Source organism: Globicephala melas, chromosome 1, assembly GCF_963455315.2.
Source record: "Globicephala melas chromosome 1, mGloMel1.2, whole genome shotgun sequence".
Classification (NCBI taxonomy): Eukaryota; Metazoa; Chordata; class Mammalia; order Artiodactyla; family Delphinidae; genus Globicephala; species Globicephala melas.
Window position 1 is genome coordinate 123,324,187 of NC_083314.1, and position 18,411 is coordinate 123,342,597.

The 18,411-nt window shown below is 38.3% G+C and overlaps 1 protein-coding gene across 4 annotated transcripts in view; it reads left to right on the forward strand.

Moving 5' to 3' along the window:
• ERICH3 (glutamate rich 3) overlaps nt 1–18,411 on the forward strand; it is a 112,600-nt gene that overhangs the window by 27,502 nt on the left and 66,687 nt on the right. For 3 of the 4 annotated variants that reach the window (XM_030865960.2, XM_060304261.1, XM_060304268.2), the window contains exons 2-5: nt 6,976–7,069; nt 9,542–9,667; nt 13,344–13,415; nt 15,028–15,156. In XM_030865960.2, coding sequence (XP_030721820.2) covers nt 6,976–7,069; nt 9,542–9,667; nt 13,344–13,415; nt 15,028–15,156 — 421 coding nt within the window. The remainder of the gene's footprint in view (nt 1–6,975; nt 7,070–9,541; nt 9,668–13,343; nt 13,416–15,027; nt 15,157–18,411) is intronic. The other variant, XM_060304260.1, reaches the window with a different exon arrangement.

An 18,411-nucleotide genomic window follows, 5' to 3' on the forward strand; every position in this document is an offset into this window, starting at 1 on the left:
ATGTATTAGCTAATTTTCATCTGAAGAATTTTTATTTAAAGTTTTCTTATCTCTGTACTAGAAACTGATGGAATTATATCTCTGTGAATATTTAATGATTCACAATTTTCCGTTATTATACTTAACATCCTGGTCCACACCTTAGCAAGCCCTTATAAGTGTGTTTCACTGTGATTTGGTGTATGTTATCAGGAACAAGATTTAGGTTACATAATCTTTGGCAAGTGACTTAACCTAAGTCTTGTTTTCCTCATCTACAAAATGGAGACAGTTATGCCTTCTGTTATGGTCTCATGTTTGTATACTCCTCAAATTCATATGTTGAATTCACAATCCCCAATATGATGCTATTTGGAAATGGGGCTTTGGGGAAATAGGTCATGAGGATGGAGCCCTTGTGATGGGATTAGTGCCCTTATAAGAAGAGACATCAGAGAGCTTGCCTCTCTCTTTCTCTCTGCCATGTGAACAAATGAGAATATGTGGCCATCTATACACTAGGAAGAGGGCCTTCAACAAGAATCCGACCATGCTGTCCCCCTGATCTCGGACTTCCAGGTTCCAGGACTGTGAGAAATGAATGTCTGTTGTTTAAGCCACCCAGTCTATTTCTGTTACAAAGCCTGAATAGACTAAGATAGAAATTGGTACCAAGAAGTGGGGTGCTGCCATAACAAATACCTAGAAATGTAGAAGCAGCTTTGGAACTGGTAATAGGTAGAGGCTGGAAAAGTTGTGAGATGCAAAACCTTTTCTTTCCAGCTTTATAGAGATATAATTGACATATAACATTGTGTAAGTTTAAGGTGTACAATGTAATGATTTGATACACATATATATTGCAAAATGATTTTGGCAGTAAGTTTAGTTAATGCTACCACGCCTCAAATAATTACCAATTTTTTTGTGGTGAGATCATTTAAGATCTATGTTCTTAGCAGCATTCAAGTGTGCAGTACAGTGTTGTTAACTGAAGTCACCATGCTGTACATTAGATTTCCAGAACTTATTCATCTTATAATCAGAAGTTTGTACTCTTTGATCAACATCTCCCTATTTCTCCCGCCCTTGAGCCCCTGGCAGCCACCAATCTATTGTGTTTATATGTTTGGATTTTTTAGGTTCCACATATAAGTGAGATCATACAGTGTTTGTCTTTCACAATCTGACTTATTTTACTTAGCAGAATGCCTTCAAGTTCTGTTTATGTCACAAATGGCAGGATTTCCTTATTTTTTATGGCTGAATAATATTCAAGTGTATGTGTGTGTGTGTGTGTGTGTGTGTGTGTGTGTGTGTATCACACTTTCTTTATCCATTTATCTGTTGATGGATACTTATGTTGTTTCCATGTCTTGATTGTGAATAATGCTGCAATGAACATGGGGGTGCAGATACCTTTCTGAGACAGTAATTTTATTTCCTGTATATATGTACCCAGAAGTGGGTTGCTGGATCATATGGGAGTTCCATTTTTAATTTTTTGAGAAACCTCCATACTGTTTTCCATAGTGGCTACACCAATTTAAATTCCCACCAATGGTGCATAAGGATTTCCTTCGCTCCACATCCTTGGCAAAACATGTTATCTCTTGTCTTTTTGATAATAATTATCCTAACAGGTGTGAGGTAATATTTCATTGTGGTTTTGATTTACAACTTCCTGATGGCTAATGATGCTGAACACATTTTCATGCACCTGTTGACCATTTGTATGCCTTCTTTAGAAAAATATCTATTCAGATTTTCTACCCATTTTCTAATCTGATTATTTAGGTTTTTGTTTTTGCTATTGAGTTGTATGAATTCTTTATATATTTTGGATATTAACCACTTATCAGATATATGGTTTGAAAATATTTTCTCCTGAAGGAACTTTTAAGGTGATTCTGAAAAGGGAGCTGGAGAGGAAGCATCCATCTTCTTACACAGCACATCATGTACAGAACATTGGTAGAAGTATGGATGGTAAAGGCCATTCTGATGGAGTCTCAGACAGAAATGAGGAATATGTTATTGGAAACTGGAGGAAAGGTGATCCTTGTTGTAAAGTGGCAAATAACTTGGCTGAATTGTGTGAGTGTTCAAGTGTCTTGTGGAAGGCAGAACAATCGAGGCATAGACAGGGAAGTTAAGTCACGTGCTCCCGGTTATGGAGCCAGTAATGGTGGAGCCAGGATTGGACTGGAGCTGGATTCTTGACCACTACATCCCTCTCCCTCCACACAAGTAGACAGTGTGGGGTCCAGCATGCTGGGAGAGAAGGTTGGGGTTCAGGAGATTCTTCTATCAGTATGGTCCAGGAGACCTTACCTTCAGCATGTTTTCCTTGGACTCACTCATGTTGAGCAATAATCTTGTTTTGGAGCTTTTCCATCTTAGGAAGATGGAAAAGCTGTGACAGTTAGATATTACTCACATTCCAGAGGCCTGAAAGCAAATGAATGAGACTACGTATGTGGAAGAGCTTTGTAATCTGCAGAATGGGATAGAGATACTATACTCCTTCCCCAGCTGAAGGCGCGGTGTCTGACATGGGGACACTCAGTACTATTTGTGAAAGAATTAACCTATGACACAGGAAGAAATCAAGTACACACACACACACACACACACACACACACACTGTATGTGCATGCAAAGCTCCCCACTGAATTGGGAGCACTGTCAATGTAGTGTCTGTGCCATCTCTGGATCCCTGGTGCTGTACAGAATGCCTTGAGAATAGTATACAATAAATGTTTTCTGATTAATATGATAGTGCCTTTCCTGTTAGTCTGGGTTTCTATGGAATACTCTTTCTCTCTTTGGGGGCAAATGGAGGGCTTGATAGGAATTGACCTTATTAGTTCAGAGCCCCAATTACGTCATCTACATGGTGGGCAGCAGGGGTTCAGGGGTCAAGCGTTGAAAGGCTATAGCTGGGAAGGCGGCTCTCCCAGTGATTCAGCAGCTGCTCCTTAATACTCAGGCACTGCAGGGACAGGGAGGTGTGGATTGAAGTGGGGGAAATGGTAACCATCATAGAGATAGGGTTGCTTTGTTTCCTGGGAGACAGTGTTTTCCAGCGCATTGAACCGGAAAGGAGGTCTTTCTCTACCCAGTGAACAGGGGTTGGTAAATAGTCTTGTCCGTCATATAAAGGAGCCAGCGAGTCAGGCTGGTCTGGCCAGTTAGTTATGGGCCTTTGTGTGAACAGCATGGCTTTTGAGTGATGTGGTCACAGTGGCCGGGTGGTCGCTGTGACCAATGTGGTTGTTGATATTGTGGATTGGAACAGGAGAGGATCACAGGACTGAGGCAGCATGACCACGAAGTCCAGCTTTGGCAACAGATGCAGGCAGTAACTTACAAGGGGAGTAGAATACTCAAGGTGCAACACAACCCAAAGCCCAGGTGAGGTGACCTCATCTGGCCCAGGGTTGTGCTGAGTGCAAGGAAGAAATGTGCGTGGTGAGGAGAAACAGTAGCAGTGAGTGGAGAGGAAAGGCAGAAAGATGAGAAGAGCTCTACTAAATCAAAGTGTGGCTGGGTCAGTAAAGCTCTTGTAATTGAGTACGTGCAAAGGGAGGCTGCAAACCCATACCAAGCACCCTTGAAGAGGAGCAGAGTGGGAAGGCTGTAACAGATCATGGTTGTGACCGAGCCACAGGATTATTACTCTCTCCCTGTGAAGGAAGCTTGTTGGTCAGAATGAGGTTGACATTTATATGTAGACTGTGGAAACGTTTGCATTAGCTGCTGTCTCAGTTTGTTCAGGATGCTATACAGAATGCCATAAACTGGGTGGTTTAAACCACAGAAATTTATTTCGTACAGGTCTGGAGTCTGGTAAGTTCAAGATCAAGGCACCAGCAGATTCAGTGTCTGGTGAGAACTCGCTTCCTGATTCACAGATGGCCATTTTCTTCCTGTGTCCTCACATGGTGGAAGGGACAAGGGAGCTTTCTGGAGTCTCTTTTATAGGGTGCTGATCCCATTCATGAGGGCTCTAGCCTCATGACCTAGTCACCTCCTGAAAGCCCCATCTCCTAATACCATCACATGGGGGGATAGGGTTTCAACCTATGAATTTTGGGGGGAAACATATATTCAGTCCATAATAACCATTTTACTAAACCTGTATATAATTTAGTATAGTTTCTTGTTAGCAAACAATTCATTTATCTAAAGTTTCAGTTAAAAAAATTAAGGCATTGTCTGAAAAAGAAATGGCTGAGCCTGGGGAGACCCAGCTGGTTATTATTCATAGTCATGGAAAAAGATGCTTTAAAAATGGCGTCCCAACCAGGGACCTTCATTCTTTCCTAAACAGGAAGAGGTGAGAAAATCATTGTGTGCAAAGATTTCAACTCGCCTGGACCTATTCCACTTGTCAGTAAGACTGGAGGGGCATCACACACACAGACTCATTCAATAGGAGCCTGAGAGAGCAGAATTAGAATGAGGTAGTGCCAAAGCTGGCTAAGCTTTGTTATTAAGACCTAAATATTAGAAGTGTTTCAAAGTCTGAATTAAAAGAATGGGATATTTTACAGTCAACAGGGAAGTGGAGGTCCACGTTATCTTAACATTTTGACCCTACTACATTTAATCAGGGTTTTAGCACTCATAGCTATTCCAAAACTATTGATTTTTTAAAATGTGAGCCTGAAAAACAGACAAAAGACTATATATGATATCAGTCTAATGATTTATCTTAAGAATCTGTGAACTGTGGAATCATGATTGTTAGGACTGAGAGACACCTGCTCACCTTTCTGAAATGAGTTGCTGAAAAGGTATTCTGAGATTCAGAAAGGGTAAGGGATACAACGTTGACCTTTTGGAGACAGGAAACCTTTGATGAACTATAGGACACCAAGACGGTTCATTTAAAAGATGGTTTCAAAGCATTATCCGGGGCTGGTTTTGTATGTGCATTACTGAAGCTCTCAGGTTGTCTTTTTACGTAAACCCAGTGAAATAATGGTTTCTGCAGCTGTTCATGGGTCTGCAACTCTCATGTGGCACCTTGGCTTCTGGGCTTTGTAACTGCTTTTCAGTCTCTTTTGTGGACAAAATTAAACTTTCCTTACCATTTGACAGCATGGAACTTTCCTGAGATGGGCATTAAGGAGAAAAGAGACAGGAAAAGGCCACCAATACCATCTCCATGTAATTAAGGCAGTGCAAATAGCTAAATAAAATTGTTGCTAATGATATTTACTCGATTCTATGAGTCCCTGTTCTTGTTTCAGAATAAGTTAGGGATCAGCTGCTCATGAAATGTATAGATTATAAATCTTTGTGGCGGGTAATAGGGTGTGCATTTGTTTTAGGACAACTTTATGTTAGGACCACGTTTAGGCTTGCGTGTTTTCTTTCTGTCCCTCTGTCTCTTTGTGTCTCTCTATATACACACACTCACATTTATATGTGTATGTGTGTGTATATATATATTTATATATATACACACACACGCATGGATGCACATGCATGCATGCATGTATACATACATGTATATGTATATGTGTGCCTGCTTTCGTAAGATAATAATTAATGAGGGATAGGTTAAAACTTAGAAAAAGTAGTTTCAAACTTTGTTTTATAGACTTATATTGACCATGTAACCAAGGAACCAATTTGTCCTCTTTTAAATGAAAGACTGTAAAAATCAGCAGTAATCTATGAACTTTTTTTTTTGGTTCTGGATGTGGAATTAATGAAATTGTCTGTATATATATGTGGAGGTTAACACTTCTAAATGCTGAGCTGAAGCTTAGTTTGAAATTTATACTAGTAAGAATGAGTCCCAAACAAAATTGTATCTTCATGTGTTGAACACATCGTTATTCAGGTACATAATAAATAAGGATGTGGAGAATAATGCGCCATCCTGGCCTTCAAATCTAGCAGAGGTATTGGAGGAGGTCATTGAAAGGATGTGACCGCCTCAAGCCGGACCTGGGCAATCAGAGGCTCCTTACCCTCTCCCCTGTCCTTGGAATGCATACGTTCTGCCCGCCATTCCCACAGTGGGGACCATTTTCAAGGGTGCAGACTTAAGAGAGCAATATGTTGTGGAGGTCATCGAGACCTTGTACATGATTGAACCCAGTTAAGGCCTCTATATAAACTTTTAAGATTCTGATGGGCAGGTGCGGAGAGCAACTCATCTTGCAGCTGCCCAAGACAAGCCTCTTAAGGAAGTTCCTTTGCTTATTAATCCTGCCACTTACCAATCTGGAGTGGCTGCCTTTTTTTTTCACTCTTCCCTTGCCCTCTCTGTGTGTGTGCCAGTTTGCAAACCAACAGGAGTAGACTAAGAAATAAGCAGTAACATATCGTGGATGTGTAATGGAACTCAAGGTCTTAGAGGAACAGAGGGGAGGGTAACACAGCACACCCAGTTTGTATCAGGGGATGTTTCTTGGGAGAAGAGATGCTTGTGCATCACAGATGTTCTCCATTAGCTAATATCTGCTGAGGGAAAGGACTTCCCAGTAGTGGGACTGTACATCGTGTCCTGAAGACAGGAGAGAATATGTTTAGGGAGTGCAAGGAAGTTTGAGTGACTAGAATTTAGGGTGTGTAACCAGAGGCTGAAGGGTCCTCTGAGGAAGCCCCTACTTTTCCATCAGGCTTCCTCCACGAAGACTTTCTTGACAACTGGAGTTGGTGGCCTCCTTCTCTGTGTCCCCACGATTTTTTGCATGTTTCTATTATTGGATTTTTCATAACCAACTTAATTGTTCATGTCTGATTTCTGTACTTGTCTGTGGGATAAAACAGCATCAGGGCTGTCTCTCAGTCCTTATCATCAAACCTAGAAAACAGTAGGTGCTCAATACTTGTTTTTTAAACACATACGTAAATGACTGGCTGGCTGGATGAATGAATGATTATGCACAGTTTGGGGATGAGAGTCAAGAATTGCCTTGGTTATCAAGCAACACTTCATAAAACCTTAATGGTTTCATTTTTCTGTTCCAGATTACTTGCAACATATAATAGTCTTACGGATAAACACCTGGCTGGATATTTTAACAATACAAGGATAAGGCGGCATCTCTTGAGATCAGGGCTGGTAAGATTTGGTCTCATTTCTACCTGCCCTCTTGTTTCATTAAATCCAATAATTCCCTATCTTTTCTGGTTTCCTCTTTGAGCTTATTGGTGACATCTTTTCCCTTCCCTCATTTTAGAAAAATTACTTCCTTTCCAAAGCTCTGATTTATATATTTGAGGCTGTGTTTCAAAAGATAGGAAGAGAGGTCATGATGGCTGCTAAGGCAACTTATAAATTATTGAGGAAAATCCCTAGGAGTTTTCAAGAGCATATGTCATTTGTTTATTTACCACTCATTTATTCAACCCATATTTATTGAACATATTGTATAAACCAGGAACTGTTAGCGAGTAAGGATAGAAAAGACTTTACTGTCTTCAGAAAAAAAATATTGTTTTTAATAATCACAGGATATGGTGTGGAAGACATGAACAGTTCAAAATTTTCCTTTAAATTTTTAAAAACTCTTTCGTTTCATGTGATGGTTTATTGATACATTAGTGTCTTTTGTTAGCTTCAAAACTATCATTTCCAGAAAATTTCCAGTTCTCTAAATGTCTATAATGTAAAACCTTTAAAAAACACTGTAGTTTTCCATTCAAAGTAAGGGGTGTGGTTATAGAAAGTGTGACTAACAATTTTAGCTGTTTACTTTCTTAAAACACTGTGGGTTTCCTTAACTATTGTTGCCATGGTGTTGAAAGGATATGCATTGCATTTCTAATTGTTGTTTATGTGCTTGGCACTCTGTCTGGGTAGTTCTCAGAGAGCCTGCTTTTTGTCTCCTGGGGCTTTGTTATCAGACACACCTGGCTGAAACCTGGCTCTGCCATTTACAAGACAGAATGTTCAGGAAAACACTTAACTTTCTCAGCTCCAACTTCTTCAGTTGAGGACGATAATAAAGATAATGATACCACGATAATAAAGATAATGATACCCCACTCTCAAGATTGTTGTAGCAATTAGAGATGTGTAATAAATTGTTGTTGTAATTGTTGTGGGTAGCATTAACACTACTTCTTCAGATAAAAGTCTGTGAGCTTCATATATAAATGGGAAGGACTTTGTATTTACTTATCAACGTCATTAACAAGCACTTATTGAACACCGATTATGTGCATGGCAACTCAAACAGGAAGGACGCAGCCCTTTCTCTAGAGCAGTTCAGATACAGTCTCTGAATCAGGAGTGTTCAGCATCGCCTGGCAACTTGTTAGAACATGCAAATTCTAGAGCCCCAGCCCAGATCTGTTGAGTCAGAAACTGTGGGGTGGGGTCCATCAGTCTTTTTCCACTTGTCTTCCAGGTGATTCTTCAGATGCTGGCTCAAGTTTAAGAACTTCTGCCCTATAGGAGCTTCCAGTCTAGTTGGGGAGATTAGATACTCCCAGAGGAGAAATATCAATGACAAGTTACTTGCTAAGGGAGGGGCAGTGCAGGAAGTTCTTAACAGTTTTTCCTGGTTGGATAGTCATGACATGATATCCCATGGACAACACACTTCAAAGACTAACTGAGTTATTCGTAATTCCAAGCACACTTTCTATAACCACACTGCTTTCTTCCATTAGAAAATGCATTCATAAAAAAGATGATCAATAATCAATCACTCGTAGCACAACTCTAGCTGATCTCGATACTCCAATAGGTTGCAACAACAGTACTAAAATACTAGTTATCAAAATTAAGAAATATGTGGACTTGAATTAGGTATGGAAAGAAGAGCAGGGTTTAAATAAGTGAAAAGGAAGATGAACATTCCAGGAAGGATAACATCCTCAGTTTAGGGAAGATGTAGAAAAATAGAACAAATATGCCCATAGGAAGGAATAAAAGAAAAACAAGTAAATAAAATTCAGAAACTATCACTCCTGGGACTTGCAGTGGTGTCACTTGAAACCAATCTGAAATACTTTGTATCTGCAGTACTGTATAATCTGAATCACAGCAAATTAAATTACATTCTGGGCTAGAGAATGAAAGAAGAAAAGCAGTGTGAAAACAAAGTAATGAAACCAATTATTTTAAAAACAAATTGATGAGATCCTCTGTAGCTTACATGTTTTGCCCTTCAAAGTATTTCCTGTGAGATCATCAGTCCTGTGATCACTGCTCCTATTCACCATTTCAAGGTAGCACCCCACGCCTTCTTCCCCAACGTGTTCAAAAAAAGAAATGAAAAGAACACCTGGGTTCCATTAAGGGAAAATTGTTACTCTAATGAAAACCTTGTTTTAAAGGTCAAGTGCACCACCTGTATGTGTTTTCATAATGATGGGTATAGGAGACTGCCTTTCTCTTTTTTTTTCTTATGAAACATTCATTAAAAGTGAAAATTTATCAGCCATAGCACTACACCTCATTAGCCTTAAAAGACACTGCTTCCTTCTCTGTCTGATCAACTGACGGTCCATCTCTCTCTCTTAGGGAACTAACAATACATTTTCTGCTTTGTATTTCTATATATGTTTTATTTATTCATGACAGATCACAAGAAACGGGAGGATACTTTCTGAAAAGGAATACAAGCTAAATATCATGAAGAGGGATCACCAAAAATATATCCGGGAGTGCTTAGCCCAGGCTATTTTCCATAAGGTTCTTGATATGGAGGTACAAGTATTAACTATTTTCTTTACAACTGATATTTATTAATATGATAATTAATAATACTTTCTGTACCCAGAAGCAGGGGAATTCTTCCTATATTTCATTAAAAAGGAAGGGAACAAGGTGACCTGAGAAATACTCTATATCTCTCTAGGTAGTGAGGAGACAAGACACTGAAGTAAGCATTTCTTCATTTCAGTTAGGGAAAAATATGGACATCATTGTATATTTTGTGATATTTAATTTAACAAATGTAGAGTTTTAATCCGTAATGGCTACTTTAAAACATACCAGCCCTCACCATCTGTACCTCAATTTCCATTTGCTAAAAAAAAAAGTGACATCTGTTTAAATATCAGTAATTCCACTGCCATGAATTATTTCGGATTTGTTATTCTTTGAAGGCTCCGAAGCTCAGCCGTATGCTAAATTTCAAGGAGCAGGCATTGAAACATCTGCTGTCCCTCCTACTTTAGGCCACGTTGGTCAGCACAGATTCACAACCCAAGTATCAACAACTGTTTTTTCAGTCTGACATGGCATTTTTAGAAGGATATCTAGCTAACTCGATAAATTATTTTAGCCTCGCTCCATGGAACTTGTAGTTTCAAGCATCAATACCATTTTAATGTCTGTGAAAAAGCATGTCACTTCTCGGCTTGACCAAGTAGCTGTAAATCAGAAAACTTGGCTCATAAAACCATTGACCTGTGGGTGCACTAAACATTTATGACCAACTGTAGAATCATCAGTAAACCAATACTAAGTGTAGTGCCACTCAAAATATTTATTATTATGCTACTATTAAATTGAGCAAGTGTTGTGCTCTCTTCGGATGTATATGATTTGTTCATTTAGGAATTCATTTTGTGATTTATGTCATGTGCATGAATTACATAGAATCATTGTTTATGGCTCCCAAATTCACTTCTTTATAAAAGTATTAGTTGGAATCCTACAACTAATGTTGAAAAAATAGTACAGCGTAAAATTAATTATACATAATTTCAAACTTAATCGGTAGGCACCAAGTTCTATCTTAGCCTTGATTCTTGAACTTTCGTTTTCCAAAATTTCCTGTAATGCACACAACATAACTGTTAAATGTGCTGTTATTAAAGAGTCTTTGTGTATTCTTAAAGTTTGGAATAAATAGCTTAGATAAATGTTAATGTGTAATATATAATTTTATATAATATATAATATATTAATATAATTTAAAAATAAAATATTTCTAAATTGTTACATTTGTCTCACATTTAGTTTATGCTGATGCTGTTTACTAATGTTGTTGTATTACTATTCACATATTCATTCATGCAATAAACATTAACTGCAAGCTTACCATGTACCAGTATGGGGCTACGTGATGTAGCTGTGAGATATAATTTTTTAAAAAATGCTGTAGAAAGTGATCAAATGCTAGAAGACAGGAACAAATAGACTGAGCTCAGAAAAGAAGGGAATGATGACTTGCCTCTGTGAGAGTCAGAGGAAGCTGAACAGAGGTCCTGCTTTTTGAACTGAACCTGGAGGACTCAATGAAACTTGACATGAAAAGATAAGCAAGGCATTCCAGAGAGTGAAGACAGCAGGTGTGAAGTTACAGAGGTGTGAGGGGACATTGTGGATGGAAAGGAAAGCTCACTGAGGCCAGACTACACTGTGAGTTGGTTGAAAGACTGGCAGGAAGTGACACTCTCCAATAAGTTGGGGCCCTGTTTCTGGAGGCCTTCAATTCCCAGCTAGGTTTGCAGTGTAGGTGATGAAACGATGAAACATTTTTCAGCACGGAGTGAAATAAATGAGCAGAGCTGTTTTAGAAAGATGATGTTGCTAAAAATGTGGAAGATGGATTAATGAGCTGGAAAAGATTGGAGGTGGGAGGTCAGCTAGGAAGCTGTTGCCAGAGGGTGTGGGCTAACAGCAGTAGTGGACATACTGGGGCAATGCCGCTGCCCACAGGGATCTGGAACAGGGAGAGAGACCGACACTGCCTGGATGAGGAACGGGGAAGAAGACACCCAGGGCCACTCTGAGGTTTCTAGCTTCGTGGTGTGTGCGTTGCAGGAAATTGGGAAGAACAACATGGGCTAGATAAGAACCTTCAAACAGTGGGAAAACCTGATAGAGTGGTGTCCTGGAAGCCAGGGGGGTCTCAAGCTGCAGAATGGTTCAATAAGATGACTACTGGGTTTTTATGAAAAAAAAAAAAAAAAGCCAAACAGGAGGTTAGTGTCAGATAGACCAAGATTCAAATTACAGTTCCACCACTGACTAGATGTATGACCTGGGGCAAGTTCACGACCCTCTGCTTCAGTTTCTTCATTTGTAAAATGAGACTGCTTAGCAATTGGAATTGTTCAAGAGGAGATGATGCACACGAAGCACTTTCCCAGCACACAGATACGCACGTAATGTGAGCTTGACCAATAAAATTGTGTTTCTGTGCAGTTCTGCATCCTACTTTTATCAGCATTACATGCATTTTCCATTTTTTAAACAAAATCTAAAGGCTGAATAATATCCCATTGTATATATGTACCACATCTTCTTTATCCATTCATCCGTCGGTGGACCTTTAGCTTGCTTCCATGTGTTGGCTATTGTGAAAACTGCTGCAATGAACATGAGATTGTTGAATATTTCAATTCTTGAATATATACCCAGGAGTGCAATTGATGGATCATAGGGTAGTTCTAATTTTGATTTTTTTAGGAACCACCATGCCGTTTTCCACAGTGGATGCACCAATTTACATTCCCAACAACAATGTACAAGGTTTCCCTTTTCTCCACATCCAACTTATATGAGGAATGTAAACTAGTCAAACTCATAGAGGTAGAGGGTGTAATGGTGGTTGCCAGGGCCTGGGGGAGAGGAAAATGAGGAGGTATTACTCAACGGGGATAAAGTTTCGTTATGCAAGATGAATAAGCCCTAGAGATCTACTATATAGATCTATTGCCTATAGTTAACAGTATTGTGTCGTACACTTAAAAATTTGCTAAGAGGATAGATCTTAAGTGTTCTTATCACAAACTAATAATAATAAAGAAGGTGGGAGGAAACCTTTAGATGTGATGGATATGTTTATGACATAGATTGTAGTTGAGAGTTTCACAGGTATATACTTATCTCCAAAGTCATCAAGTTATACACATTAAATATGTACAACTTTTTGTATGTCAATCATACCTCAGTAAAGTGCTTTAAAAAAAACAAACAAAAAACCCCCAAAATCTTTAGGAACCTTATTTTAATAATTATATTCTATTCCATTATATGGATGCAACAAAAACTTAAACCATTCTCTTTAAAGTTTATGTTGCTCCTGAATTTTTGCTTTGAAGGAAAAAAAAACAACCTTTCAGACAACATATTTGTGCATAAAACAATTTTTTTTTATTATTCAGACTTCTCCTTAAGTTTAGAAATGAAAGTTATGGGTTACAGAGTAGGAACACTTTTAACTGCCTAATGTATGTTAGGAATTGGCTTTCCAAAGAGTTGTACCAATTTGTATTCCCGCTTGCACACTTATGCAGGTGATTCTTCTCCATCTCAATGACAAGAGGGGTAAATGAGAATACAGTTAGATAGTGGGATTATTTTCCTCTAAAAATTTCTTTGCTACAATTGATATGATTCTTTCCTCCACTCTTTCCTGTGTGCTTAGCGTTACCATCAGCTTGAAATTAAAAAGAAACTGGAGACATTAGCTAGGAAGGAGCGAATTCAGAGATTTAAGGTAAGGAGCTACATAACTCTTTTACTTCATAATATTATTTCATGATTTTGAAGGCCAATGGTATTATTATTGAAGTGGCTTGGGGGCACTTTATTTTGGGGTAACTCATAACTGAGGTCAAACGATCGTTCCACCAGGCTTAAATCTTGGCCACTATTATTACAGAAGATCATGACAAAATAGGAGCTGGTGTGCAAGAGAAACTGTATAAGGCACAAGTCATTGTAAGAAAAACTTGAAACCGTTCTTCTCAAGTTTGAAATTTTGCTTTTGTATTTTCTTGATTGATTTGTGATAGAGGCCAAAAGATTTGTTTGTCATAAAAGGTAAAAATAGATGGTGATATTCCCAATGGGTTGGAAAATGGGGCATTTTAAGAATTATCCAATGGTACATTTTCATGTGAACGTGACCCTTGAAAATATATGGTAGGAAAGATCTACGTTAGCAAACAAAAGCTTAAGATTTAGACATTTTGTGAAGGCATTTTAAAATTCGTTGTTTTTTACTTTGCATTTGATAGTTCATCTTTGCAGTCAACTTAGAAGATGTGTAAATTTAAATCAAGAGATGAGAGATTCAATTAGGCATGCTTGAAAGGTTTCAGTTCAGGTTGGCAGTTTTACTCGATTTCTTGAGCCATTCAAACCCACGTGTTGTTCTTCATTTTCAGGGTATTACAAATGTGGGGCTTAAGACACATTTCACAAACTGATGAATATTCGTAAAGCTTCTGTGGAATAACTCGCCATAGGAAACAGTAATTTTTCCTCTTGCCTGATAGACTCAAATCTATTTTATCTTAGTCAAAACATACTCTTATTACAAAAGTGTTGTTAAATAACAGACAATAAGTCAGTTTTTCAAAATCAGAAAAGTTGGTGTGTAGAGATTTGTGGTTAAGTCAACTTTACCAATAGTGTCCTATATTGAGGACTGATAGATTCTATAATTTATCTGCTGAAATGTTGATCGAAAAAATAGTTACTGGAGAATGGTTCCTGAAACAGTGTTCTATTCACTCTCGTCCAGATTGCCAGACATACTAACCAGATACATGGGCACATTTTAGCACTGGCAGAAATTCCTGATAGACACTTCATTTCCTCTGTACGATTTTTATTCATAACATTTTCACCTATAGCTATACTTGGCGAAAGACCTATATTTTAGGTCCCCCATATGTAATATATAACCCTTTGCTTATGGCATTATTTAATAATTTTTTAAGGCAGAAAAATAATACTTTCTGGTAGTCTCTACTGATCAGAGTAGTGAGGAACATTGTGCTTCTTGTAGTGATCTGCTTAAAGCAGATTAATAAATATTATTGCTGAAACTAAGGATACACTGCATCTCTAGCTGTTACTGTGAGCACAGCTATTTCTTTGGATAAAGTATACTCAATTTCCTGCCTTTCACTACCACACCCAAGTCCCCAGTACAGCTGTGGAAACATCTCCTGATTATCATGATGGTCCTCAGAGGGAGTACTTTTGAAAAGAATAAGAAAGAACTTCTCTAGTCATATAACACCTCTTATCCGGCAGGCACTAACGTAACCTAGATTACTAATTATGCTTCGGTTTGTTAAATCACTTTCTTATTCTAGGGAGAGCACGCAGGATGGACTATAGGAAATAACATGCCAATCCTGTCTCCCCGCCCCCCAGTTGGCCCCAAGACTAATCATGGCCATAGTGTTCTGGTTGATGAAGGACATTCCAGTCCAGTAACACTGGTGAGTCATGTGAATAACACTCTGACCTGCACCATGCCAACTAATTAATTCATGATTTTGTATTACTCTCAGAAAGAACGCTCTCTGGGTACATGGTTGTATCATCTTGGGAATCCTACCGAGTGAAAACATAATCTTGTATCCATTCAACTCTGTCTTTACTGGTTGTCCCGCCTTCATTCAGTATCACCCCTGTCAAATCCATTTTGTTACTGCTGGATTAGTTTTCTTAAAGTGCAGATTACTTATGTTACTTACATGCCCAAATACCTTCACTGGCGCTGTGTCACCTATAGAAAAGCCCAGACTCTTGCACCTGACATTTAAGACCCCAAGCCACATGACATCAATTTGGCTATCCTAATACTTTTCCCCACGATTACCCTTTAGCACCCTACAATGCAGCACAACTGAACCATTGGTTGTTCCATGCATGTTCTATATTTTCTGACCTCTGGATTTTTTTCTTGCTGTTTCCTCTACTCTTACCTTATCTTAAAGCTTCTTTATGCATACAAATTCAATGGTACTGCACAACGTGTCGGGCCAGATACTTACATCTGAGCTTCTTTTATCAAAAGTATATGCACACAGTCTAAGATAAAAATAATTAAATGTACAGAAATTATGTTTAAAGAAATCGCACACTGACATTTCATTCCACTTCGATTCATTTATAACCTAGGAGTGGTATTTGCTTGAAGGAACATAAGGTAGCTTGAAACAATATAGATACAGGAAAAGACTTGCAAAATATTTCCTGGCAGTTGATGGTTTCAGCTTTAAATGAATTGATTTGATGACATCTTTATTCTGGCTTTGTGTGGCCTAATGTATTTCCTTGTTAGCATGAACATTTTTTTGGATTCCACAATATTTGTAGAGGAATTGCAACACTTTCACAGATTATTGAAGTAGGTTCATCACATATAGTGTTAAGCTTTGACATTTTCAAAAGGTAAATATGTTTTGACATTTCTCGATGAACAGCTCAAGTTATGAAAAGCAACCATCTTCCCTTTGTTGTTATCATATTTCCAGGCTTCATTTAAATGTATATGTACACAAATAATTCTTTTATTGGGTGGCAAATTCACTAGACTCTCAAAAGCTTATCCTGGGTGAAACAAAAGAAACAAGGGCCATTTTCTATCTTCCTACCTGTTTCAGGGAGGAAAAACCCTTGAAAGTCTTTCTTTTCAATTTTCCAGCTGAACAGCCTCAATAAGTAGTTTATGATACATCCAGGAGATGTTAATGTGGCAGGAGTGAGAAAGTAATTTAAAAATTACAGGAACCACTGACACCAGCACTTTAGCAGCCTTTCTATCTGGTAAGCCAGGATTCTTCACTTGATCACCCCCTGCGGTGCTGCTGCCTCATAGAGGATACCTATTGTGATCTTGGAATTGCAGTTCCCATGTTACAGAAATTCAAGTCCTTCTTTTTTGTTTTCCTAACTTGGTTACATATCCTCCGAATTGGATTCCTGACCTCCAGGTGCCATTGGAATAAAGATAATAATCCTTTTGGGATATTGCCATCCATTTTTCTCTTTAAATTTTCTTGAGTGAATAAGGAGAGCATACGGTGAATAGTTACTTCACTTGGTCACCAATTGCACCTAAACTTTCAAAATAGCATGTAGGCTTTTAGCTGCACCATGCCATTAAAACTGTGGAAGTTATTCAACTAATTTTGTACATGCTTGGAAAATTCACCCCCAGAGATCTTCTAAGAATTGGAAATGCTCAGCTAAGTTGAGTAATCACCAGGTAGTCAATTTCAATTCACATTCAGGTACAGTTTTGAAAATGTTAAGCTACAGTGCCATATATATTCCAAGAAAATATATTACGAACAGTTTAAAATATAGCAAATTTAAGGTGGCTCCTGATGTGAACTACAACAGTTTGTAGTTCACAGCTGTTAGTTGAACGGCGCGGATTTGTTTTTAGAGATACATGTAATCGGTTAAACATTTGACTGCCACATTCATCTAACTGAATGCAAATGTGGGGAGGTAACATCTAGCGCATAGCAGCCAATAGATCATGTTCTAGTTTAGAGTAACCTGCTTTCCAAGTCCTACACTCAATGTTTTTGTGTTCAGTTGGATTTTTTGACAGGAGTGGGTTTTAAGCCATATTTGTTTTACAGAGATCAAAAGAATTCTTTTGCATGATCTGATCCCTTTGTTCAGAAAACTTCTAGTCTGATTTCTCTTTGTGGGTTTTAAGACCTTTCACCTTTTGGCTCATAGAGGCTTATGTCTTTTTTCTTTAAACCAAGCGCTGCTTTAGTCAGTCCACTTGGCTTCTTGTCTAGGCTTGTATGCGGAGACCAAAAATGACGACTTTAACGTAAGGATGCGCTCCCCGCCTCAACACACACGCATGAGTCTCAGCTCCTGCACCATCTCTACTCTATGAGGCATCAAAAGCTCAGACTCCTTTTGTGTCATTGATCTGACAAATTTAGTGAGTTGCCTTCATCCACGTATACCAAGATGGTATATACATCACTGTGTGGCTCTTTCAGCCAGAGAGAAGGGGATAAGGGGAAAGTGAAGACACATTTCTTCTTTCTAAGGGCATGATCTGGAAGTTTCATATAGCACTTCTGCTCACATCTTACTGGCCCAAACTGAGGCATACATCTATATGGAGTTTCAAGAGACGCTGGGAAATACAGTCTTTATTTGTGATAGGCATGTTCCCTAATAAATATTCTATTACATGAAGAAAGGAAAACAGATATTGGGGAATAGTCTCTTTGCTCCCCTTCCCATGTCTGGCTCACAACTGGCTCTTCTTACTTGGATGTTCAAATTTACCATTCCTCTTTTCTCCTTATCATTTTCTTCTTTTGCTCATTCATTTGGATAAAATGTAATTACTTTTGTGAAACTTTAATTTTTACTAGTCTCATTGGCTTATTCCAAATAACTTTTAGTTTTAAGTTCTATTAGTTTTCAGGTATTTTGTTGTTACTGTCTCTTTGGCAGTATTTGTGTGGTTCATTTGAAACTAATTGTCTCATGTTGCCATTAGATGTTAAAAATTACTTTTTCATCTCACAGTGATTAGAGTTGGAATTCAATAAGTGTTAACTTAACAAAATCAGAGTTTTGGCAACATATAACATGCTTGTCAAGATGGCGCTAAGACCAACTTTTGGTTGGTGGGAGTTGCCCTATCACCATTTTTTATGTATTTATACAACACTTTTCCAGAGTTGAATATTTGTTGTCAC